Source organism: Lepidochelys olivacea (assembly GCF_965140295.1).
Source record: "Lepidochelys olivacea isolate rLepOli2 genome assembly, chromosome: 16".
Classification (NCBI taxonomy): Eukaryota; Metazoa; Chordata; order Testudines; family Cheloniidae; genus Lepidochelys; species Lepidochelys olivacea.
In genome coordinates, this window is record NC_140426.1 from 23662045 (window position 1) to 23689063 (window position 27019).

The 27019-nt window shown below is 49.3% G+C and overlaps 1 protein-coding gene across 6 annotated transcripts in view; it reads left to right on the forward strand.

The window, feature by feature from the left end:
- Nucleotides 1-27019, forward strand: part of DAB2IP (DAB2 interacting protein) — a 263147-nt gene that overhangs the window by 183178 nt on the left and 52950 nt on the right. For 5 of the 6 annotated variants that reach the window (XM_084650155.1, XM_084650156.1, XM_084650157.1 and 2 more), the window contains 2 exons: nt 11613-11711; nt 14015-14569. In XM_084650155.1, coding sequence (XP_084506281.1) covers nt 11613-11711; nt 14015-14569 — 654 coding nt within the window. Of the gene's footprint in view, nt 1-10118; nt 10214-11612; nt 11712-14014; nt 14570-27019 lie in introns of those variants that run through there. The other variant, XM_084650160.1, reaches the window with a different exon arrangement.

Consider the following 27019-nt stretch of genomic DNA (forward strand, 5'->3'; position numbering starts at 1 on the left):
ATGCCAGCCTTCTGTTTTTTGGGCAATCCTCTGTGGTAGAGTGGCTGGTTGGCCGAAGGCCCCCCACCATGTTCTTGGGCGTCTGGGTGTGGAGGCTATGGAACTTGGGGAGGAGGGTGGTTGGTTACACAGGGGCTGTAGTGACAGTCTGTGCTCCAGTTTCCTTTGCTGCAGCTCAACCATACACTGGAGCATACTGGTTTGATCCTCCAGCAGCCTCAGCATTGAATCCTGCCTCCTCTCGTCACGCTGCCGCCACATTTGAGCTTCAGCCCACTACTTACTCTCTTCAGCCTGCCACTTACTCTCTTCAGCCTGCCACCTCTCCTCCCGGTCATTTTGTGCTTTCCTGCACTCTGACATTATTTGCCTCCACGCATTCGTCTGTGCTCTGTCAGTGTGGGAGGACAGCATGAGCTCAGAGAACATTTCATCACGAGTGTGTTTTTTTTCTTTCTAATCTTCACTAGCCTCTGGGAAGGAGAAGATCCTGTGATCATTGAAACACATGCAGCTGGTGGAGGAAAAAAAAGGGACAGCGGTATTTAAAAAGACACATTTTATAAAACAGTGGCTACACTCCTTTCAGGGTAAACCTTGCTGTTAACATTACATACATAGCACATGTGCTTTCGTTACGAGGTCACATTTTGCCTCCCCCCTCCCCATGGCTACCCCCTCAACGCTCCCCCCTCCCCGTGGCTAACAGCGGGGAACATTTCTGTTCAGCCACAGGCAAACAGCCCAGCAGGAACGGGCACCTCTGAGTGTCCCCTGAAGAAAAGCACCCTATTTCAAGCAGGTGACTATGAATGATATCTCACTCTCCTGAGGATAACACAGAGAGATAAAGAACGGATGTTGTTTGAACGCCAGCAAACATACACTGCAATGCTTTGTTGTACAATGATTCCCGAGTACGTGTTACTGGCCTGGAGTGGTAGTGTCCTACCATGGAGGACTGAATAAGGCTGCCCTCCCCAGAAACCTTTTGCAAAGGCTTTGGGAGTACATCCAGGAGAGCCGCAAATGCCAGGGCAAATTAATCCTTTCACATGCTTGCTTTTAAACCATGTATAGTATTTTAAAAGGTACACTCACCGGAGGTCCCTTCTCCGCCTGCCGGGTCCAGGAGGCAGCCTTGGGTGGGTTCGGGGGGTACTGGCTCCAGGTCCAGAATCAGAAACAGTTCCTGGCTGTCGGGAAAACCGGTTTCTCCGCTTGCTTGCTGTGAGCTATCTACAACCTCATCATCATCATCATCATCTTCGTCCCCAAAACCTGCTTCCATGTTGCCTCCATCTCCATTGAAGGAGTCAAACAACATGGCTGGAGTAGTGGTGGCTGAACCCCCTAAAATGGCATGCAGCTCATCAGAGAAGCGGCATGTTTGGGGCTCTGACCCGGAGTGGCCGTTCGCCTCTCTAGTTTTCTGGTAGGCTTGCCTCAGCTCCTTAAGTTTCACACGGCACTGCTTCGGGTCCCTGTTATGGCCTCTGTCCTTCATGCCCTGGGAGATTTTGACAAAGGTTTTGGCATTTTGAAAACTGGAACGGAGTTCTGATAGCACAGATTCCTCTCCCCATACAGCGATCAGATCCTGTACCTCCCGTTCAGTCCATGCTGGAGCTCTTTTGCGATTCTGGGACTCCATCATGGTCACCTCTGCTGATGAGCTCTGCATGGTCACCTGCAGCTTGCCACGCTGGCCAAACAGGAAATGAGATTCAAAAGTTTGCGGTTCTTTTCCCGTCTACCTGGCCAGTGCATCTAAGTTGAGAGTGCTGTCCAGAGTGGTCACAATGGAGCACTCTGGGATAGCTCCCGGAGGCCAATACCATCGAATTGTGTCCACAGTACCCCAAATTCGACCCGGGAAGGCCGATTTGAGCACTAATCCACTTGTCAGGGGTGGAGTAAGGAAATCGATTTTAAGAGCCCTTTAATTCGAAATAAAGGGCTTCATCGTGTGGACGGGTGCAGGTTTACATCAATTTAATGCTGCTAAATTCGACCTAAAGTGCTAGTGTAGACCAGGGCTCAGAGAGGGCAACGTAGTTACTGGTACTTCAGTAGGTCTCCATCTTGCAGAGGGCAGTGGTGCACACACAAACCAGCATGTGAGTCAATAATGCAACATGCCATTAGGGAACCTATTATCCTGTGGTGTGGAGGGCAGCTCATTATTGTGCACCACAGCAGCTGGTTATAGAGCAGGGAAGCCATCTCCTTCCAGCAAGAGGGTTGTCATCGCTGCTGCTGCTCTGAAAGATGGGCACCGCGTTTTTATTCAGGGGTGGAAGGGAAGACAATGGCGAAAGCCCGTACTTGGGTCACGCCTTAGATTATGTCTGCACTGCTGTTAGAGATGTGAGCAGGCATACCTGCACTAGCTTTAACCTACCTAGCTCGCTAAAAGTAGCAGTGAAGACACAGTGGTGCAGGCTTTGGGAGAGGATGGACAAGCCCGCCTGTCCCCTTGGTACATACCCTTTTTGCTAACCTGCACTGAAGCCTGCCCTGCTGCATCTTCACTGCTGTTTTTAGCAAGCTAGCTAAATTAAACCTAATGCAGGTATGCCTACCCGAGCCCCGGTCACCCCTTCAACTGCAATGTAGACATACCTGAGAGTGTAGTGATGGGGAGAGGGAAGTGTTCCTTTGGCAGATTGCGCTAGATAGGGACAACCTGGTGTTTATTAATGGTGAACCAGCAGCTGAGGTTGGTTTAATTTTTGTTGTTGTAGAAATTAGCAGCAAGTTGAAATTTAAAAATAATTTCTTAAAATGTAAAGAGGCAAAATGGAAAATACTTTTTAAAAGAAGATTATCCCCAAACATAAGCCCTAAAGCAAGAAGAAGGCATAAATTTTCCAGTGTGATTTGCTCTCTGGAGGATTGAGCAAGTGCAGTAGGTCAGGAGGAGAACAGTTTTGTAAATTATACAGCCTCTATTACATTCCACTCAAGAAAGATAAAATAAAGCTAGATGGAAAATAGATGTGACATCCATAATATAAGAATTGTTTACCAATTCTGCTCAGCACACAAGAGCAGAGCAAGGGATATGAACAGTACTTGTAGAAAGTTGACTGAGAGGGGAATTATACAAATCATGTACTTGTAAGGGGGAAGCACGTTTTATTTTTAAGTGAGTTTGATCAAGAAGAGTTGTATAGGAAAACAGAACATAGTAATGGTACTTCTGAGGGCATTCTGCACCAAAAAAATAAAAATTCTATGCACAATATTTTAAAATTCTGCAAATTTTATTTGTCAGATAAATGTGGAGGCTCCAGCATGGCATTGGGAAGCACAGGCCACTGGCTATAAGAATGTGGGAGATCACTGTGCAGCTCTCCCCCTCTGGGGGACACAGATTCAGCAGTGAAGCTGCACCCAATCCTGACACAGTGCAAGGACCAGTTCTGCCCCAGAAACACCCAAGGGCCCTGCCCCTCCATGCCATGTGCATCAGGTGTGGGCAGGCAGGCTCACCAAGGCAGGATCCAAGTGTGGAGGGGCTTAGTGGGGGGGGGGGGGGGGAGATCCAGGTGTGGGTTGAGAGAGTTCTGTGTTGGGCAATCTGCATATGGGCAGCTCAGTGGGGGATCTGGATGCGCAGAGGCTTGTTGGGGTATTTGAATGCAATGGGACTCTGCAGGGGGATCCAGGTGAAGGTGGTTGGGGCTCAGCAGGGAGGGATCGGGGTGTGGGGAGCTCCATGGGGGGTCCAGATGCTGGGGGAGTGGGGCTCATCGGGGGAGTTCTGGGTAGAGTGGGCTTAGGCTCGGTGAGGGGGTCTGGCTGCATGGGGGTTGGGTGGATAGGGGAGCAGCTCCCTGTACAGTGATCCCTCCCCCTGCAGCTGAGGAGTGATGGGTGCAGGAAGCGCAGGTGGGGGAGTTTGCAGAGCTTCCTTCAGCTGGGAAAGAAATCTGGGGGTGGGTCTAACTCAGGCCCAAATGCCGTGCAGGGGAAGAGGAAGTCCCGTCCTTCCCCAGCCCAGTCAGGACTAGCAGCTGAGCCTGGTACACAGTAGGAGCCACCAGCTGGGTCTTCCCCAGTTCCGCCCCTTGCCCCACAGTGATTTCCTTCTCTGTCGGCTGCCCTGGGTGCCCAAAACATACTGCTGTGGAGGTCCTTTTGCTTCTCCATCAGAAAGTCACATTTTCTGCGGGGAAGCAAAGAAATCTGTGGGGGACATAAATTCTGTGCATGCACAGTGGCGCAGAATTCCCTTACAAGTATAGTGGCTGTTTAGAAATCCTGTGGAGGAAGGAAAGAATGCCAGAAAACAAAAAGACAGGTTTCAGAGTAACAGCTGTGTTAGTCTGTCTTTGCAAAAAGAAAAGGAGTACTTGTGGCACCTTAGAGACTAACCAATTTATTTGAGCATGAGCTTTCGTGAGCTACAGCTCACTTCATCGGATGCATACCGTGGAAACTGCAGAAGACATTATATACACACAGAGACCATGAAACAATACCTCCTCCCACCCCACTGTCCTGCTGGTAATAGCTTATCTAAAGTGATCATCAAGTTGGGCCATTTCCAGCACAAATCCAGGTTTTCTCACCCTCCGCCCCCCCCCCCCCCCACACACACACACAAACTCACTCTCCTGCTGGTAATAGCCCATCCAAAGTGACCACTCTCTTCACAATGTGTATGATAATCAAGGTGGGCCATTTCCTGCACAAATCCAGGTTCTCTCACCCCCTCACACCCCTCCAAAAACCACACACACAAACTCACTCTCCTGCTGGTAATAGCTTATCCAAAGTGACCACTCTCCCTACAATGTGCATGGTAATCAAGGTGGGCTATTTCCAGTACAAATCCAGGTTTTCTCACCCTCCCACCCCCATACACACACACAGTCACTCTCCTGCTGGTAATAGCTCATCCAAAGTGACCACTCTCCCTACAATGTGCATGGTAATCAAGGTGGGCCATTTCCAGCACAAATCCAGGCTTTCTCCCCCCCCCCCCCCCCCCGAAACACACACACACACACAAACTCACTCTCCTGCTGGCAATAGCTCATCCAAACTGACCACTCTCCAAGTTTAAATCCAAGTTTAACCAGAACATCTGGAGGGGGGCGTTAGGAAAAAACAAGGGGAAATAGGCTACCTTGCATAATGACTTAGCCACTCCCAGTCTCTATTTAAGCCTAAATTAATAGTATCCAATTTGCAAATGAATTCCAATTCAGCAGTTTCTCGCTGGAGTCTGGATTTGAAGTTTTTTTGTTGTAAGATAGCGACCTTCATGTCTGTGATTGCGTGACCAGAGAGATTGAAGTGTTCTCCGACTGGTTTATGAACGTTATAATTCTTGACATCTGATTTGTGTCCATTTATTCTTTTACGTAGAGACTGTCTCCAGCAGGAGAGTGAGTTTGTGGGGGGGGAGGGGAGCGGAGGGTGAGAAAACCTGGATTTGTGCTGGAAATGGCCCAACTTGATGTTCACTTTAGATAAGCTATTACCAGCAGGAGAGTGAGTTTGTGTGTGTGGTTTTTGGAAGGGGGTGAGGGAGTGAGAGAACTTGGATTTGTGCAGGAAATGGCCCACCTTGATTATCATACACATTGTGAAGAGAGTGGTCACTTTGGATGGGCTATTACCAGCAGGAGAGTGAGTTTGTGGGGGGGGGGCGGAGGGTGAGAAAACCTGGATTTGTGCTGGAAATGGCCCAACTTGATGATCACTTTAGATAAGCTATTACCAGCAGGACAGTAGGGTGGGAGGAGGTATTGTTTCATGGTCTCTGTGTGTATATAATGTCTTCTGCAATTTCCACGGTATGCATCCGATGAAGTGAGCTGTAGCTCACGAAAGCTCATGCTCAAATAAATTGGTTAGTCTCTAAGGTGCCACAAGTACTCCTTTTCTTTTTGAGAAAACAAAAAGGACAGTGTTTTATGACTGATGGGTACTCATCAGCCAGCCTCTATAGGGAAATGCTGAAGGTGAAAGCTAAATGGTGTGTTGTGTTCCTGCCCTCCTCTAACATCTCTGGAGACCCTCGTTCAAATACTGGCTTCAGAAGTGAAAGGAGTTTGCAGGTCTCACCTTAATCCCTAATGGGCATTAGTCTGCCTCTCAAGACCACTACGCCACTGTGTGATGTGTAGAGGCAGAGGATTTGAATTAGCACAGGCAGAGTGGAGGAACACACAGTGGCTGTCTTGCGGGGGCTAGGACTAGACTAGCAGGGGGTGCTGATAGAACTGAGGTGCGCTGCAGATCCACTCATTCATCAGACCACCACATTTCCACTCTTGTTTTAAAAGAGATGAACAACAATGTATGTTTGGTTCCAAGCATCTGTCTTACTGCCGATGTGAAAATTGGAAAACGAAACCATAATTGTCTTTAGTTATTTTGTTACTGGGGCACAGATTTTGTTTAAGTTATTGGAAAGACAGAGTCCCCTAATGTCCCCTAGAATAAATCTCATCCCCCGAAGGTCCTCCCTTCAGCCTCTGAGCTTAGCTGCTGTAGGTGTCCTGTTATCTGAGGGCTCAGGTCTGATTTAACAAAGGATGTTGGCCTCAGCAGAGGTCAGTGAGAACAGCAACGGCTTCCATGGATTAGAATTTTGAAAGCTTGGGTTCAAGTCTGCAGATGGCAGAGAGAAGAACTGAAGGTGGCTGAGACAGTGGTTGAAAGCCACGACACCGTTCTGCACATGAGAATACTAATGAGGAAAATGTGAACTGATGTCCCAGAAAACGAGCTCCGAGCAAGAAATGTCAAGGCAGAAGGGGCTGCCAAAGTCAGAGGCCAGGGTAACCAAGACATTTTCTGTACAGTGGATTATGAAGATGCTGCGGGATGATAATGCTACACTGGGGGGGGATGTGGTGGAGCTAATCCTTGAAGATTCGAGTCAGGAAACAGCCAATTTTGTTCCCTTGGAACGAGGAGGTGACTGTTGACGCTGGAGATAAATGCCCATCTGGTGCCATTCAGAGGGTTCCTCTTAATAATTCCCTCCTTGCAGAGCTGTGCGTGGGGGTGGACAGAGCTTCCTCCGCCAGCCAGTTGGTGTCTGTTAGGTCTCTCTTGGGAATGGTTGTGGTTGCATTGCCCTGTACGGCTCCAGAACTCTCCCATCTGGGCTCTTGCCAGCCACAGTGGGTGGCAGCTTTTCCAGAAGCTGCCTGCAGTCCGGGTTGCCTGGCATGCCTCGCGTGGGACGCAGCACACGACAACCCCGAACACCATGGAGCAGCAGCGAGTGCGTGGTTCAGGAGATCAAACCAGCAGGATTTGACAAGGCTGCAGATGGAGTTACACTGGAGGGTTATGATGGAGAAGAGAACTGGCAGCAGAGCTAAACTGAGCGGAAACCAAACTGTGCCAGGGCCATCGGCAGTGGAAAAAGCCCAACTGCCTTGATCTGAAGCAGCTGGCTGTTTAAAGGTACAGTACATTATTTCTCTCTTGGCCGAACGCGTGTATTGAGACATTATGTGACTGATTGCCCAGTTATATTCATCTGCAGTGGGGCCAAATTCAGATCAGGTATAAGCGGATGCATGCCCTTTGAAGTCAATAGTAATGCACCTGCTTCCACTAGGTCCAAATTTGGCTCACTGTGTCTTAGGATTTTCTTTCTATTTGTTCTTGTGGAACTTCCCCGTCTTTCTAAATCTCGTCCTCCTGCAAAATGTGGGGATCGATATTTATTTGGGGTTTTTTTTATTATTTTTATCCTTCCAAATAACTTATTGAACATCTGATTTTTCTCTCTCCTAAACAAACGGAAGAAAGGTTTCCGAGCCAATATAATGATCTCGTTCTGATGCGTGTGCTGTGTTTGCTAAATCCGTATTAGGCAGTGTAGTCTCCTGAAGGAGATTGGACATCAGGGTTCCTGGAGCCTGTTCCTGGCTCTGCCAGTTGAGGAGTTCAGTGATTAGAACCAGGAGTGGGAATCAGAACTCTGGGATTCTGTTTTCTGCCTCTGCTGCTTACCCACTGCAGGCCAAATGCGAGTCCCAGCACACAGCCCCAGTGTCTGGGCCATGTGCTAGAGATTCTTCCAGGGGATGGGAGGAAGGATGTGCAACAGCTACAACAACGTTTCCTGATTGCTATTCTAGCCTCAGGGCTGCAATTGCTCCTACCCACCCGACCTTCTCCTTCTCCTTCACCCCCAACCTGCACAAGGGGATGTCAGCTGGATTGGCGTAGTTGCCGTTCCAATTAGCCCTAGCCCTCAGATAACCTTCCAAACACTCTGCATGCCAGCCGTAGGCATGGTTCTTAGTGTGTGTGTGTGGTACCCCTGCAGTCCAGGCACAGGTCACGTAACTTCTCTGTAACGTGGGTATGAGAATGCTCACCATTCCTGCTACAATGTAGGCTTAACTCTCCTTCATAAAGTCAGTTCAGACTCTTGGCTGAAATAGCTGATGGAATTGCAAAGTTGTTGTTGTTGTTATACAAAGGATGAGCCAATTGCAAATGCACGTTATGTAACCCAATTCTGTTTTTCAGATAGTAGCAAAAGTCACAAGGCAGTTTGGTTTAACTAGAGGAACGGTCCATTCAGGGAATGGGGATAATGAGAGTAAATAAGTGTTAGCAATTAACAAGTACTACTAATTGAGTACTTGAGTCCATTAACACTGTTTTAGCAAATCTAAAAATCCTGAAGTGAACAGAATACTGTCTTCATGGAGATCATTAATAGCTCATGAAGATCATTTATATCGCATGACATTTAGGTCACAGGTCAAAGTCTAGGCATTCTTGCAAATCTGGGGAAAATTGCCTTTCCAGGCGCATATGCTGGGCATGGCCTTCAACTCCTAATGGGCCAGGAGACTTTCTGGTCTGACACATGCAGAATGCCCCAGTTATGAAGGGTTATTATGAGAGGAAACCTTAGAATATAACTTTTGAATAATTATCCAGTGATCCATTGAGTTGGGATTTAATAGAATATTTGTTTGTTAAATTAATGCCAATTTATTGATGGGTAGTTATAAAATATAGTAGATGTACATCTTATTAAACAATGGTAAACCATAAACAGTTGGCATTGAATTAACAGACGTTAGGGTAGAACAAGGGCTAAATTCTACTCTGATTTATATGGGAGTAAATCCTATTGGTTTTAGTGGGAGTTACCTAGGTCACAGAGCAGAATTTGGCCCTAAAGAGAATTTCAGCCAATAGCAATCCGAAAATTTCTGATCCCCCAGGGATTAAATGGTGCAGCCTCATGGAAGGGCTGAATTCTGTTGTCCTTAATCACAATTCCCCAGAATTTAAATAGGAGTTTTGCTTCATTTAGGATTGCAGAATTTGGCCCCTGACAATTGCCATTAAATGACATGGTCATAGCATTAGAGTACAAGACCTCTGTCCTCCAGATTTGAGTATAGGGTACGTTACCTGGTGATTACTTTGGATCTTCCAAAGTCTAATCACTAGGGTAAAAAGAGAAGAGACCCTCAAATTCCTCCACATTTTGGATTCCTATCTGAATTGAAGTTCTGCACATTCAAAATTCACCCCTCTATAGCAGTTACTGAGCAATCTGTAGGGGCATTTGATGCTATGTTCTTCCATGTTATTTAGCTGTAAACCCTATTGTTAAGTAACTCCGGAAGTAACAGAGTCTACCTTGCTCTTTGTGCCTTTAACTCAGTGTTAGCCATACTTTTTTGTATGCAAAAGTGATGCAGTTTTGCACTCTCTGTTTTTAGGGAAAGTTATCATTCAGGTGCCGTGGCTAGACTGACCAAGAGTGCAGCTCCAGGGTATCTTCTGTGCAAATGGTCAAGATATTCTGACAAGCCCAGCAAAAATGCCATAGCAGGAAGAGGAGGAAGTGGGATCATGCAGTCTGGATAAAGCAGACCAGATTTGTTGCAGGAAAACCATGAGGAATGTAGCAGTCATACAGAAGCATGTAAAGATGCCAAAAAGAAAAGTGGGCAGAGATGATACAAGCAATCCTGTTAATGTGGAGTCTTCCATTCTCAACAGTAATAAAAGATAACTCCATCATGCCCAGAGGAATCCTTTAGATTTACAGTACAGCGCATGGATGCATGGCAATCTAATAGAAAAGGTTGCTCTTAGCCATTAGCAGTGGTTTGAACAGCTCATGAAGCAGAAGCTACCTGAAATTGGCTGGAATATCAAGAGGTGGAAGGGCTATTGGATCCACTCAGCGAAGGTAACGTTGGACCTCTTCTCTTTTGTCCCATTTGGAAAATACCATAGAGGCACATGAAATCTCTGTTCAAAGGCATAATATGTGTTAACCTCAGCGACGATGGTAGCCAATGAGAAATGATGGCCTGATGCTGATTGCACTGAAGGAACAGATTAAACTTCATGGAGCATTTACAAAGCAAAAGAAGATTGCATCCCGTGAAAGTGGTGAACCCAGCCTGCCAGGTGGGAAAACAAATGCAGCTGAGGTAAAAGATGAAAATTCAAGGAACTCTGCAAGTAGGGAGCAGAGGAAATAATACTCCAAGGGGGCTTATTTGAAGTGTGAGTAAGATACCTTCAGTCTGCAAACAAGGACGTTCAGAAAGAATATTATTGGATGTGGACAGATGCAATGAATACAAAGGAGGTCAAAGCAGCCGAATGAAGTTTTTATGAATAATACAGAATTCCTAATGCCAAATCATAGTCTATTGATTTGCCAGCAGGGTTTCAAGGAGAGTTGTTTGAGGAATATACATATTTAATAGGCGCATGATACTTCAGAGCTGCAGCTAGCTGGAAAGAAGCTGCTTAGGAATCTTACTGGCCTTTGTAGACCCCTGTACAGTAATTAATCCTGTGAAAACTCAGTGAGGTGAATAGGAAAATGGTTGGCACCTGAGGACTCTTGCTAAGTGTTGCGTCCCTCCTATCCCTGGCCATCAGGCAGCATATGCGGAGGCGGATTTGCTCATGCTGAATTTCTGTGCAGTGTGGGGGGAAGCTTGCTGGAGGCTAGGGAACGTTGTGGAAATGTCATTGATCTCAAGCCATTCCTGGATGGCAATGTCATGGTGGCCAAGCGGAGTCTCAGAAATGTTATTAAACTCTTTCTTTCCTAGTGCAGCTACTTCCAGCGAGTAGAGGTGGAGTCAAAGGGGCAGGATGTGGTGGGAGGGGCTCAGATTCCCTGTTGGGGAAAGGAAAGAGGTTTGACTAATTGCAGAGTATGGGCTGAATCCTGAGAGATGCTGAGCACTAGAAACTTGCATCACTCAGCCCCTCTCGGGATCGGGCCTTGAGTTGCTCTCACTCGCTTGATGGCTTAATGAAGCTCAGGCTCGGAGGGGCAGGTGGTCCCTGGGGTAACTCCCAGCTCTGGTGCCATCACTCCAGGTTGGCACCAATGTGAGGGAGGGGAAGTGGGCTCAATGTGCCTCCAGGATTAACCCCTTGTGATGCTCAACATTGTGCTTGAGGTCTCAGCCCGACGTGCGCACCAGCCTTAGAGGCGACTCCCTGGCAAAAGCTGTTGTCTTGTGTTAATAAAAGCACCAGCCAGCCCCTTTTTATAATTTACCCAAAGCCAGGTCTGTAATGTGCTTGTTGAGAAATAACCCCCGTTCCTTTCCATGCAGGTGACGACTTCATCAGGAAGTAAATGCTTCTCCTGTCGCTCTGCAGCAGAACGAGATAAATGGATGGAGAACCTGCGGCGTGCCGTGCACCCAAATAAGGTAGCGGCTTTGAGGAATTGCCTCTGTAATAGTTCTGCTCCTCGTTATTACATTTTATAAGCCAGTGCATGGTAGCAGCAGGGGACATAGTGTCATTTTAGTGACTAAGTGTAATTGGAGGTCAGCTTTTTTCCGTATTACTTTCTGCCACAATTATATTTACGGGAAAGTGCCAATTATTTTCTGCCCTCTCTTCCCCAGTACGTGCCTCTTGGGCTGTCGCTGAGAAACAATCAAACCTCAAGAACCTGCAGTCTTGTTTTAGTACTAATGATACTTGCTACTTATCTAGGGCTTCCGGTCCTCAGAGCGCTTTACCAGGCGGCCCCCAGACAAACGGTGACGTCAGGGGTAGAATACAACCCTAGATATTCAGTCCTCGCAGCAGCCCCTCTGGCACTGGTGGGGTTTGCGAGCCACATTTGGGGTTTGTGAGCCACAAAGAGATGGGGAAATGGAGGCACAGAATCTCAGTGAGTTGCATGTGGCCATGGAGGAATTTGGGCTTGGACATGGCTCCCATTCCTGTACGCAGGCTACCAGGCCATCCTGTTCCCTATATCTGCTGAATTTAAAACTGCAGCAACAAACTCTTTTCTGTCAGTTGAGCATGGGTGGTGGGGGCTGAAAATGTGCCCTTAGAGCTAGTCGAAGCTAAAGGCACCTTAAAAGGGAGCCTAGAGCTGCCCCCTTCTCTGTGTGCCAGGGTAAGGACAAAGCAGATCACCTGTAGGGTTTCACAGCTGACACACTCAACCAATAAGCTGTTTTTGTTGCTCAGAGTGAAGGGGCTCTGTGCATTCATTCTTGCTAGCAGCAGCAGGTAACTGTGTATGCTGGTTAGGCACAGGTCTGGGCCCCCTGCAAAGCTTCTAATGCAGCCCTTACTGTCACTAAGTTTGGTGCCCCAGTTCAGCACCAAATTTTGTACCCTAACTAATGAGCCCTCCATAATACAGGAGGGGAAACAGCAGCATGGAGAGACTAACTTATCCCTCAGGGCACATTTTACTGTGTGTTGAATTCAGCCCCTGTGCTGTGGTTGCTTTCAGAGCATGGCAGCTGTTGCTGTAGCCACCTGCAGAGAGCTCTGGGAGACTGGGACGACGTGTCTCCCACCAGCATCTCTAGAACAGTTATTAGGAGGGGTTATTCTGTGTCGATGTAGCTGAACGTGGCCCAGAGCAGCTCTGTTCAATGGGCACTCATTTGGAAACTTGCCACCATCTTGAAAAGTGCCCTGCACTGACTCTGCTAACTTTCCTCCTTTTGTCTGAGTTTCTAGACACAGACTCTCAGTATCTGATTGGATATTTTTATCCCAGGATTTTAGTAGTATTGTATAATTTCCTGCATGTGCACTTCCTGAGCCCACATCACCCCATTGTGTACTTCCACCAACTGTGCTCTCCACTCTCCTAAGTGAAGCTGGGTCAGGCCTGGTCGTTACTGTTATAGGAGACACCCAAGGAAAGCTGAGGGTGCTGCAGAATCTGTTGGTGATTTACTATGGGGTGCTCTTTCCTTGAAGTCATCACTGAAACTAGTACCCCTGGAGCTACCTCATCGGGATGAGTTCATGACCATTTGGGGGTCATTAAAGATTCCATGGTATCGTTCACAGCATTAGTGTTAAAAGTGGCACCCAGGCCAAAGTTTTACTTCTGACTAATAATAATGCTTAGCTCATAGGTAACTCATTCCGTCTTCCTTAATCCCCCTAGTGTTTCAGTTGAATTAAATAGTCTTCGTTCTCGTCCTAAAATATGTAGGCAGTGATGCAACAGCTGCTGCTTTCCACCCCAGAAGTGGTTGCATTCCAGTCACAAATGAAGTGATCCATGTGTGGACTTGAGGATGCTTCTATTCCTGCCATGCTACAGAAAAGGAAATATACTGTTCCAGTGCTGCCACATAACAACAATGGAACAAACAGGGGAAAACACCTGTGCAATAGCTTCTGTTTTACAAAACGTCATTAATTATTGGTAGGGCTCCTTCCTGTTTCTTGTGAGGCCTTCCTGGCAGTAGAACTGGAAATGGTACATTTTTAATTTGGAGGGATTTTATCTGCCTTGTTCCTTTATATTAATTGGCACCAACAGACATGGAGAGCACAGTGATATTTGGAAAATTAACATAAGTAGTGTTGTTATGCAAATTCCTGAGAGCCAGTATTTCCTTAAAATAAAATGTAATTAAGCCTCTGCTCGTTTAGCACATCAGAAATAATTAACTCATTTCTCCGGTTTGTGTACCTTTTTTTTTTTCACTTGACCTTTTCCTTTGTGTCTCTTTTCCAGGACAACAGCAGAAGGGTAGAGAATATGTTAAAGTTATGGATTATTGAAGCCAAGGACCTGCCAGCCAAGAAGAAGTACTTGTGTGAATTATGCCTGGATGACGTTCTTTACGCACGAACTACCTGTAAATTGAAAACTGACAACGTCTTTTGGGGGGAGCACTTTGAATTTAATAACCTCCCATCGCTCAAAACCATTACGGTGCACTTATACAAAGAGACTGACAAGAAAAAAAAGAAAGACAAGACCAACTTCATCGGGCAGGTGAATATCCCCGTGGGCTCCGTAACAGGGCGGCAGTTTGTGGAGAAGTGGTACCCTGTCATCAGCCCCAACCCCAGCAAGGGCAAGTCCGCAGGGCCTATGATCCGCATCAAGTCACGCTACCAGAGCATGAGCATCCTCCCCATGGAGATGTACAAGGAGTTTGCCGAGTACATCACTAACAATTACATGGTGCTCTGCTCAGTGCTGGAGCCTGCGTTGAGTGTGAAGAACAAAGAGGAGATGGCCTCTGCACTGGTCCATATTCTGCAAAGCACTGGGAAGGCCAAGGTAAGATCCCCACATCACCTGTACAATCCCCTTATAGACAGACCTGATGCAGAACCTCAGATCCAAATACCCCCCCAGCTACACATGGATCTGAACTTTGGCTCGGCCCTTCCCCACTGACCATGTTTATAATTCTTCTTTTACCATAGACAAGTTAGCAGCACGTGTAGTGGGCTTACTGGGTCCTGGTCTATTTAAGCAGACTGTTTTTATTTATTGTCAGTAAATTGCTTCTCGCTCAGTCCATTCACTGGCACTTGTCCCAGTGGGATGTGTGCCTCATTGGTCAGGGCCATGGAAGAAATTGTGTAGTATGTGGGAGGTGTTAGAGAGGAGCCCACCTCAGGCACATGCAAATGGGTCCATTAGCACTGCAGTGTCTCTTGTCCCTGCTTTCGGATTGGTGAGGAACTCACAGGATACTGGTATTTCCAGGTGAGGGGGACTGATGTGGCAGAGCTGCAAACTCTGGAAGACCAGCTGTTTGAGCTCAGCTGGATGAACTGCTAACATCCCTGTGAATCCCCCACCACCGGGCTTTGGGCGGCCGGCCTGGGGGAGTCTGAGATTTCTGCGAGTAGTTTCAATTTTTCTGTGTGAGGATGCAGGGAGGGGAAGAGAGGCGGAGTGACTGACTTAGTGAACATCACTTCACAGACAGCCTAGCCAAGCACGGAGCATTTAGGTCCAGGCAAGGGAGTATGCACAGAGCATGCTGCGGAGTGTACGTCCCCATGCAACATCAGTATAACTTGAATGGGCAATGGTAGCCCAGCAGCTGTAGTGGGAGGGCGAGGTGTGAATGGGACAAATGGCCAGTTTTCATTTTGTCCATTAATTTCTCCTTGAACTTACCAGCTAGGGAGTGGGGGCCTTGGCTTGATGGCTCAGCAAGATTTTCAAAGCCTCTGCGGTGCTAAGGAGTCTTGCAGCCTGCTTGAGAACTGGAATTGGGGCTTCCCCTCCTGACTGCTCTTCACCTCCTGTGTGCGGAGATGAACTAGACCAATAGACTGGGTCAAGGCAGCAAAACTTCACCAAGGGGATTAACTGTCAGGGAGCCGGGAGCTGCTCCCAGGGGCACCAGGCGTACGTTGTGCCCTGTTTCAGGGTATGTCTGGGCTGTCTTCAAAGCCTCAGGAGACATAGTCCTGCCAGCTCTCACTGAGGCAGCGCAAGCGGCAGGACGGGCTAGCACCCCGAGTACTGGCCTAGGCTCTCTGACAGCCGTGGACTTGGGGGGTGTCTAGCTCATCCCACCCCTCGCACTGCTGAGGCTAAGTTCCGCTTTTAGCCCGCTAGCTCAACGAGAGCTGGCACGAGTACGTCTCCTGGGGCTGGGAATCACACCCAGCTCCAAACGTAGACGTCGCCACTGTCTTCTTGGTCACAGGGAGGAACATCAAACCCAGACGTGGTCCAGCGGCCCGTGGTATCATTGCCTTCAGTGGGTGCAGGATCAGCTCGGCCAGTGACTTTCTGCGATTGCTCCATCAGAAAGCACCTGAGGCCACCTCTGCCCTGGCTGATTCTGCCGCTGACTTGGACCTAGTCTGCACTAGCAAAGGTTTGCTGGGACAGCTGCACGCACAAGCCCTCCTAGTGGAGATGTAGCTGATACCAGCAGGAGCGTACGTATACATTTCCCCAAATGAAATGAGCGATACCAGCCAACGCACTATTTTGGCTGGTATAGCTGTGTCTACACTAGGGCTTTTGCCGGTATAAAACGGTCATAAAAAACCTACCCCCCAGACCAGCATGACCATATGGACCAACGTTCTACGTGTAGGCCTGGCCTTGGTAGCTGTGTCTGTCTGTGAGCGCTGTCACGCTGCTCCTTGCCCGAGCCCCTCCTGTGGCCGGACCCAGAGAGGCTCAGGAAGGAGCAAGTGTGTTTCCACGTGTCTGTGCATTGCTGCTCGAGAGCCCAGGGATACTCCACTGGGGAAATAGCAAACAGTAAACAGGTTGGATAAATGTCCCCCTACAGTGGAGCTTCTGCTTTCGCTGCCTGTCATTTGCCGTCAGCGTTTAGTACAAGGGTTAGAGAGTTGTCAGAGCAACAGGAATTATTGGAGCATGGGAGCCGGTTGCTGCATCTTGTGTAGAGGAGCTGGACAAGCAAAGAGAAATAAAAACAGCAGCACAGTGAAAGGGATACTCACTGGGAGACAACGCCCCCTCCTCCCTCTGCCTTGGTCGCCCCCTCCTCCCACTGCCTCGGGGCGACAAACGGGGCGCTGCAGCACGGCAAACCCTCTGCGCCGCCGATCGAGTGACGAGACGCAGTGAGGAGACACGTGCGCATGAGAGCTTCGCGGGCAACAACAAGCTCGTGCCTGGGCTGGGCTGTGCTGGGGGTCTTGCGGGACATGGCAAAGCCAAGCACAACCCCCTCCCGCTCCCATGTGACTTAGCCACAGGCAGGCACGGAGCTGAAGAAGGCCAAGAATGGGCTTGTTGAGTGGGGTGGGGTGCTGGGCTGGGGAGGCTGCTCCCTGGTCATCACTAGCAAACAGCAATGATACGGGGCGGTGGTTGGCTTTCTACAGGAAAGACCTGATGCCACAAACCCTGCTCACATGAGTCATCCCCTCTGGGATCCACAGGGCTACTCACGTGGGTAGGCAAGGCTGGGCGCCGACTCATGGATTTGCATTAAAGTTATTTTATTTTTAGTACATTGGGGCTAGTGAGACGTCAGTGGCCACTCCGGGAGTCCAAAGGCTGCAGAGCAAGCTTCTCTCACTGCTCTGGAAAGGGAGCAGCTCCAGGTGCGAGGGGGAATTTTGGCTATGGCCCAGCCTGTCCCCAGCCTCTCTGCTGAGCCTGCTGACAAAGGGCTTAGTGGGGGGCATTGGTCTGGGGATGAGGGAACTAGACTGAGTCTCAAATACTGATTGTTAACAAAACGCTGGTACTTCGGGAGGAAGAGAATGTCTCTCTATTATTTAGTGTTTGTCCTGCAGAAGCTGCGTTCTGCTTGCCATGCCTAGCACTTCAGTGACCAGTGGGAGTGCAGACAGGCAGGGCTTTCAGCTCAGATAACGGCCTTACCCCATTCTCTCCCTCATCCGCTCCTGGAAGCTTGTCAGGGGTTCGCAAGTGAATCGTCCAGCAGCAAATGCTCCCATTTTACCTCGGCTCAGATGTGTGTCTGTTTCGAATGGAGCTGGGAGGCTGTTTAATGTGAGGGCCCTGGCACGCACAGAGAGATGAACCCGGATCCCTGCTGGAAGCTGGAGCAGAGGGAGATAGCATTTAAAAAGCTCAAATTTTAGAAAAGCCTGATCGCTGTATTGCCATGTTGTCTCCTCGCTCTGTAGCTGTCTGTCTGGCCCTAATCACAGTGGTATTGGAGCATCTCCCATGCATCCAAAAATAGAAACGGTCTCTCTCTCCCTTCCTTCCCAACCTGTAGGAGACCTAGCTGAGTTTGTTGTTTGTTTGTTTGCCCTTAGTGTGGCTGTTGTGTTTCTGAGGGGTGGGCATCTGGAGAGCTCTGAACTGTACCTGGTTTGGAGCTGGCCGGCAGCAGCTCCTTCAGACCCAAATTCCCCCCAGCTGTAAGCCCGCTGGCTGGCCCGCCTCTGGAGTAAGCCATGTTAGCCCAGGGCGGCTCCAGCCGGGGGTGCGTTAGCATTAGAAATTATTGACACCAGAGACTCCAAGCCCTGAAAATTAGGCAGTGGAAATGATGCCCCATTTGCAGCCTCTGCTGCTTCATCCGTCACAGTGGAGTTTGTGAGTCCAGTGGAAGTGCCAGGGGCCAGGCTGAGGGGGAAGCTTGAGAGTTGGCTCCTTAGTGTCTGAGCTGGAGGATTATTAGGGATGAGCCGGTGAGGCCATTTTCAGATCCCACATCGGGCTAGGCTCAGGTTCAAGTTCGTGGCTGCACTGGGTGCAGTGCTGTGCAGGGAATGCATTAGAGGGCAAATCAGAACCAGGGCATGGGGAGCCGTGTTTGCATTTGAATCAGGGATCTGGTTTAAGTCTGAATGGCGGCCAAAACACAGAAGTGGGATGGAGCAGAATTGGGATTGAGGGTGCGGGGCCTAAGGCCAAATGGGATTTGAGGGCATGGGGATGCAGGCAGGGGGCTGAGTCAGGTCTGAGAGTGCAGGATACACAGCTAAATGAGATTGAAGGGCACAGAGCCCAGCTGGGTTCGAGGGCACAGTGATCAAGGCCTGAGGGTATGGGGACTGGGTTTGAGTTGGGGCTAGTTTACATGCTGCCCTTGCGAGGTTTGCACTACACACGGTGGGCGTACGCGCTGGAGAGTCAGCTGACAACAACCCCTTTCCCAGCCCGCTGTAGTCTCCACTAGCCCAGGGAGCCACTCTCATGCCTGCACTTTCTGAGGAGCTATTTCCACAAACCTCAGCAGTGCTCCAGTCCCTTTCTCCTGCCCTCACTCAGCTGTAGAGCACAGACACCGTAATAAATGGCTGGTCATTAATTTTGCTGATAAAGGTTTTTTGGTGGTTGTTGGCTGCAGTTGCGATGCTAAAGCAGCAATTAAAGGTGAAGTGAGAGCTAAGTGTCCAGTGGATTATCATCTATCTGTGCAGACTCGTTAGCTGCTAATTGCTCCTGCTCCCGCGCTGTTTCAGGCCCTGATTTCCATCACTGATTTGCTGTAAATATGGCTTAATCCTTCAATGAAGCATGTAGGTATTGGGCAGATGTGTTCATCCAGTGCAGCTCTCACAGATGGGCAGAACCTCTATTGAACATGACCCTGTTGCCCTGCAGACAGTGCGCAGCGTGGCTGCCTGCCGCGTCCAGCCATCTCTCTGGGATTAACGGTCACTCTTCAGAGGCCTGCTGGGCGACAGGAGGACGATTGTTCTCAATCCGCACAGTGATCTTTTCAAAACCATGAGCCACGCCCCCCTATGGGGCTTTGGCATCTGCAATGGAGTGTTTCTGAGCCAGGCTCTGTGCTCCTTCCCTCCCAGGTGACTGATAGAGATTAGACCCAGAGGCAGGGAGGGCATATGCACGGACTGCTGTACAGAGATCAGCAGATCCCCCAGAAAGACTGTCCAGCCCCAGCAACATTTCTCTTGTCTGTTCATTGCAGCATAGTTCCGGATTCTGTTTCCTGCTCCATCACTGACTTGCTGGTTGATCTTGTCCAAGTCACATCATGGCTCTGTGCCTCAATTTCCCCAATTTTTGTAAAATGTGGGATTTGACGTCAGAGCCGTTATAGCAGTGAAAGAACAACCGGGATTCTGCTCTGCCTCAACCAGTAGCCTGGCACTACCCCCCCCCCCCTTTGTTGGCCCAGGCATAATGAGAAGAGCAGAAAGAGCCTCCCCTGCTTTGCTGATGTCAGGGTAATGTCAGGCAGTTGTTGAAATCTCGTGATGGTGTGGAAGCCAAGTGCAAGTAAGAGGGAGGAATAAATCTGACTCTTGAAGATGTCTTTCTGAGAGCCACTTTCCTGATTGTAACCACATGCTGAGACTCAGTTAGCTGGGGAAGGAGGGAGAGGAGACGGAAGGAAAACATCTAATGTCAGTAGAGAATTTATACCTGAATGAGGATTTATTGACACACAGTTATACTGGTACAAAGTTATACACCTTTATCCCAATACGGCTCTCACCCTGGGGGTTGCATCGCTTAGTTAAATTAGTACAGTGTATAGACAAGTGCTAAGAAAGAGAAGACGCCTAGGTCGAGGGGCGGGGTGGGGGGGGGTAAAGTGCGTGGGTGCCATGCAACATTGCTGGCTGGGGTGGGGATCGAGCAGGACAGTGGGGGCTGCACTGAGCCAAGTGTTAGGGAGAGAATGTGAGCCTCTGGAAGCAGGGCAAACAGCTGCTGAGCTGCACGGCTGACCTTAGCAGTGCAGAGGGGCTGCAAAATCATTCTTGTCTCCCCCTTCCCTCATCAACTCCTGTGCACCATGAGGCACTATGCTACACCTCCCACTGTCAGAAACGTGGCGTTACAGCAGAGTCAGAGCTATATTGTAAGCACAGTACCTTTACTCTCTGTAAAGCAGCATGGTGCCATATGTAAATGGTCAATAACACCATGGGGTCCAATTCTGCCCCCAGATCCATGCACACCAATCCCTTGGAAATCAGTGGGCATTGCACACCCATGTCAGAAGGCAAAGTCTGGCCCACCACCTTTCAGGCTGGTACAACGCAGTAGTGGTTTATTAAAATAAGAAATGGGCAGGAATGCCAGAAATACCAGCTCGGTGCTATTTTCCCTTCACTTGGTTAAAGGAGACTTCTGGCGTGATTAGCAATAAGACCGTCCAGCCTATAATGGGTATGTCAACTACTTTAACTAGTGAAGCAGGTGGCTCAGTCCGAGGGCATGTCTTCACTGCAAAGAAAGCTGAGCTTTTAATTTGGTTTAATTTACCCGAGTTAAAACAGGAGTGAAGATACAGCAGCTCAGTTTAGCAGTTCGTGTTACAACCTGTGGGGAGCCTCAGGGTGAATTTGAGCCAGTAACCCAAGTTAAAAGCCAGGTTGCTGTGTCTTCATTGTTACTTTAACCTGGGCTAAGGAAACAACGTCCTTTCTGCAGTGAAGATGTACCGCCTCGTTCTAAAGGGCCCTCCACCTGGTGTTGAGGTGCGGGTGCCACTCCCGAGAGAGGCTCCCGGCACGAGTTCTGCTGTCAGTGCCAGCTGGTGTTTCTGGGTACGAGAGTTTAGCTGCTTCTCTTTGCTGTATCATCCTGGTGCTTAAACTCCCTTCAGGGATATCGACGCAGCAGCTGGGAGGGCGCCTCCTAGCGTGGCTAGCCAGACATGCGCTAGACCTGCTCAAGCTGCCACAGACAGCGCTGTGGCTCTGGCAGCAAAGGCGGCAGCTCAGGCTGGCCACCCGAGGACACACCCAGAGGTTGGGCGGGATTGTATTCGGGCGACTGGCTCAAGCCACCATGACCGCACTGCTGTTTTTAGGTGCTAGCCTGAGCAGCACTAGGGCGTATAGGTTTACCTGAGCTGGGAATTGCACCTCCCCGCTGCTGTGTAGACCTACCCCTTATTGGAGAGAGAGCAGCGTGGTGTGAAACAGCAAAGGTCCAAAGTACTGCAGGTCCTCAGGGAAAGCTGTAGCATTTTGGACCATTCCTGTAGACACTGCAGCACTGTTTCATCAGAGGCTCTGGGTTGAGGTGGGGTGGGATTGTTAGCATTCAGGCCTGAGAACCACCAGGACAAGCTGTAGTGGCAAAGATTCCTCATCTCATCCTCTTTTTGTTCCTGCCTTTCCTCTCGCTCCGTTTTCTCTTTGTGTCTGACTGGGCCTGGCCGCACAGCTGTGCCCATGCTGCAGATTAGCCTGTGGAAAATATAGATAACAAGCCCGCACCTAACTCAAGGACAGTGCTATTTTGGGTGGGTGTTTGAGGAGGAAGAAAAGTGTCTCCCGCAGGGCTTCGAAGCTGTGCTCCGGCTCTGCTCCAGCTCCAGGCAAAAACCTGCAGCTCCACTGCTCCAGAGCTGCTCCGCACTCCAGCTCCGGGCTCTGCTCCAAAGCCCTGGACTCTCCCACAGGCGGTTGGAGAGTTCAACATGCCTGCAAAACCCTGACCAGTAGCCAAGGCAGAAGATAGCTGGGGAGAAAAGGGAAAGGCATTTGATAAAGTTAAAAGCAAAGGATCTAGGTTTATGGAGCTGCTCCAGCCCACTGGAAAGTCTGAAAAATATCCAGACCTAAATGTGCTCCGGTGCTGGGTGCAGTTTTCTTGGCTCTTTTTATATTTGTGAAAAGATTAGCCTGAAAGTGGCACGGTTGTTTCTTTGAAGAGGAGGCATGGGCTTGTGGTTACACAGGGTTGGGAGTTGGGGCTCCTGGATTTGGTTATTGGCTGCCCTATTGACTTGCTATGTACCTCAGTTTCCCCATCTGTAAAGCAATATAACGTCTCCTAATGTGATGTTGTGAGATGTAATCTTTGTAATGTGCTTCGAGATCCTCAGAGGAAAGGCATTATAGAAAGGAGCATCGTCGTGATTAGAAATGCAGCTGTTACTCTCTGAGTTTTGTAAACCTGCAGCACAGTAGTCTCAATGCCTAAATTCATTCCTGGCCCATCTTAAAAATATGTGAGCCAGTATTATAAACATGTAAACAGATCAAAACTCTCTTCCCCAGATGGATGGTAGAACAAAACCCACCTCCGACTAAGCTCTAACTAACTGGCTGTTTATGTGCAATCTATATTTCCCAGGCAATGAAGTAATGAGGAGTAACACTTGGCTCCGTATTTGTTTGTTCTGTGAGGATTTGCCTCTCCGAAGCAGAAGTATTTACTTCCCTCCTGTACCAGCCTGCTGGAAGCTCCCTGCTCTCTCCCTCAGTTTTTGGCCATGGAAATGCTGGGGTGAAAGAAAACATTCTGCAACTCGTGCCCCATCCTCTCCCCTCCTGGCCCACATGGGTTTGGCCAGAGCCACCCAGCAGTGTGGCTAGTTTGGACCTCATGTAGCTTTGCTGAACAGTGAATGACATGGAGGGCTGCAGGAGCCTGTGTCTCCTAAATGAAACTCAGCAGCCCAGGGAAGAGCTGGGATCCCAGGACAGAGCCCTGCGGTGCAGGCAGTTCAGGAGGGTAGGACATATTGCACAGAGCTGTTTCTCTTGGAACATGCCCTGGGGCAAGGGTGCCCCACCTGCGCCTGAGAAGGAGCCAGTATTTACCAATGTACATTGCCAAAGAGCCACAGGAATACGCCAGCAGCCCCCATCCGCTCCCCCCTGCCCCAGGCACATTGGAAAGTTGGCACCTGCAGCTCCAGTCCAGAGTCGGTGCCTGTGCAAGAAGCCGCATTTTAACCTCTGAAGAGCCGCAGGCAGCTCCGGAGCCACAGGTTGGCCCCCCCCTGCCCTGCGGTCCTCTTTGTAGAGAAGGCTGTTCAGATCGCAAAGCAGCGGTGCTGTTCCCTGCCCTAGGATGCCATTTCACTCGCGTGTATGTAACTGGCAGCAGCCATATAATTGCCCCCACGAAGAGCTTATCTATCTGATAATACTTTTATAGCAGCCATAGTCAAGCTAATTATGCCTTTAATTGCCTTTCTCAGCCCCAACCCCGTCCCCCCTCCCCCCGTTTTCTCCAGCAAGGGAGGCGAGATGGTGCGTGGCAGCTCCAGAGAGCAGTACTGGGTTTCCCAGCGTTGTGTGTTACAAGCGTAGGCATTTCCAAACCATTCCTGTAAGAGCCATTCCCCTCTTACCCATCAGTTCTGTTCATGCACTCCTGCCTCCTGCCTGAGGGGTTGTTTTAGGCGCCACACAGTAAGCGCCTGTGGGTTTGGTAGTTATTCAACGTACTAACGCAATATTCCTTCAATTAGTCTCTTCATTGCCTTAAACGAGGTCATTGCTAGAGTTGCCCACACACTGATCCTTTCAATGCCATGGAAGGACGTTACAAACACCCACTCCCCGGAGAGACCTGGAAGCTGTGGAGACTCTGGTTTTAAAGTCTTCACTGGACGACCCCTAAAGTCTCAGTGGAAAAGGGGTCAGCTACCTGGCTTGTGTGAAATGACCACCGTCAGTGCAGATCCCGAGAAGTTAGAAGCAGGGATTAGGAGTCAGGACTCCTGGGTTCCATACATTGTCCTCTTCCCAGAGCTCTACACAGCTCTGCACCCGCCTTTGTCTCCTCACCTGTCACTCACTATTGTTTATATGTATTGTGGTAGTGCGTGGGCGCACCAGGCATGGGTCTGGGCCCCGTTGTGTTGGGTGCTGTACAAACTCAGAACAGGTCAGTCCCTGCCCCAAACAGCTTACCTGTCTTCTTGCCTTGTTGCTCTCTTTGTCCCTTGTATTGTACTGCTCCTTGTGTCTAGAACAGTGGCTCACAACCTTTCCAGACTGCTGAACCTCTTTTAGGAATCCATATGCCTCAGTTTCTCACCACGTGCCCTCTGTGCTGCCTGCTCCTCCCCTGTGCCTGACCTTCATCTCCCTTTGGAAATTCCCCAGCTCCCACGATTGACTTGTGAGCTCACCAGACATGCTGTTGGCTTTATCTTTTTCCTGTTGCCTCCCTTTGTCTGTCTCTGTGTCCTAGGCTTGTCTAACTTAGACTGAAAGCTCTCTGGGGCAGGGACTGGGGCAGCTATTGCTGTAAAGGTCTGTGCCCAGTGCTGGTGTTACTTCAGCGTATAGGAGTAATAATACGCCTCTTCCAAGTGACTGTACAAAGACTAGCCTGCTAACACAGGCCAAATGCATTGTGTAACGGTCATTCCAGTGAAGGCCTGAGAAAACAGCCAGGCCTTGAATGTGTCCTAAAGGTCATAGACTCTGGCTGTGCCGGGCCTTTAGATAAGCACGTAACCCGTCCAAGCGTAGAGTAATACACCCATAATAATACCCCCAGGTGTCTGTTCCATATGCAAAGCATAGTAGGGCGCTGCAGTCTAATAAACCCACACAGCAATGCAACTGCTGCTTCCGACTGAAAGATCGCCTTCCAATACACGTGCATTTTGCAGGGAGCCTATTAAGCTATGTAATGAAGCAATTACCAACGTGACCTTTTTAATTGCCACTTGCCTTGCAGGGAGCTGTGCGGTAAATGAGATGAGCCTAGTGAGCGGGCAGTGACTGCAAAGGTAGCGGGGACTGGATCTTTCATGGATGGGGGACACCCTGAGGGGTGGTAGAGCTGCTTTGCATGTGTTTGATGAGAGGGCCAGGTGGGTAATCCGCTTCTTCCACTGGCACCAGATGGGAGCCCCTGTGCACTGCGTCTCCTTGTGGTGTTCACTGAGGGGAGGCATTGGTTCATTGATCTTTATAGGGCTGCACTAGCTGCAAGTCGAGTTGGATTCCCCACGCAGTCATCTGGAGATGCCAGTAGTTGATCCCACCAGACTCGTAGGCAGATGAGACTTGGTCATGCCAGAACCAAGGAGTCCCCCTGCTTCACTGCTGACCGCTGCTGCCTATCTCCCATTCTGCTGTGGCTGCTCTAACCCACGACAGAGATTGCTGTGCTCTCGGTCTCAGGCTTGGGTTGTGGAGCAGTTCTACCCCCTGGAAGGCTAGAGCGTATACAGCTGATGGGAAGAAGGTAGGCATGTCCCAAGGCAATTTCTTAATCTGAGACACTGCCCCAGGTGCCCCAGAAGATTGTGAATCTGTCCAGAGTGTTCATGCAGGTTTCCTGCGGTGAGGATTTTTTTGCTGCAACTGGGCTCCTATTTGTTCTGCGTTTTTATCCTGCCTTTATAGTCTTCTGGCGCATGGCTTCTGACAGCACAAACAATGAATTTGATGTTGAGTCAGTGATGAAGCCACTCTATGATGGCCACATCATCTGGAGACGTCAGCACCTCCATCCATCATCCTGAGGAGAAAGAGGGCAGTCCGTGACCAGATGGCACGCTCTTTGTTCTTGAGTTCCACAGGGCAGGGCAAGGCGCTCAAGAAACCCCAACAGTGAAGATGTAAATTAAAACCCAATGTACCCTGTTGTAACAAGGAAGGATCTTTTGGTGCATGTGGTTGTTCAGAGGGGCACATGAGAACTGAGCTGGAGAGACTAAGGGACCTAGATCTGCTTTGCCTATCTGCAAAGAAATGAGCCATCGATCCAAAATTTAGTCCCACATCACCTGCTGCTGCTGTTCCTTAGAAAGACTGTGTCTGACGTGCTGTCTGACAGGGTCAGCTATTTCAGAAAAGGGATATCTTGACTTTCGCTGGCATTGTTGACATGGCTTTGAGATGAAATTGTGAAGTACGCTGTCGTGATCGTTGGCTGTGCACAGTAATGCAGCCAGGACCCTGCCTTCACGCCTAATCACCAGGGGACCAATGACAGCCAGGACTGGAAGATTGGAGACTGGAGTTGTCCAGATCATGCCATGATGTGAAGGGCAGAGCTGATCACTGAGTCCAACTTGCCACAATGGCGACTGGAGCCCCATTCTGCCGCACAGTAATCAGCCAGTGGATCATCAAGGATGTACAACCTATCTTGAAGGACAACCCATCACTCTCACAGATCTTGGGAGACAGGCCAATCCTTGCTTACAGACAGCCCCCCAACCTGAAGCAAATACTCACCAGCAACCACACACCACACAACAGAAACACTAACCCAGGAACCTATCCTTGCAACAAAGCCCGTTGCCAACTCTGTCCACATATCTATTCAGGGGACACCATCCTAGGGCCTAATCACATCAGCCACACTATCAGAGGCTCGTTCACCTGCACATCTACCAATGTGATATATGCCATCATGTGCCAGCAATGCCCCTCTGCCATGTACATTGGCCAAACTGGACAGTCTCTACGTAAAAGAATCAATGGACACAAATCAGTCGTCAAGAATTATAACATTCAAAAACCAGTCAGAGAACACTTCAATCTCTTTGGTCACTCGATTACAGAGCTAAAAGTGGCAATTCTTCAACAAAAAAACTTCAAA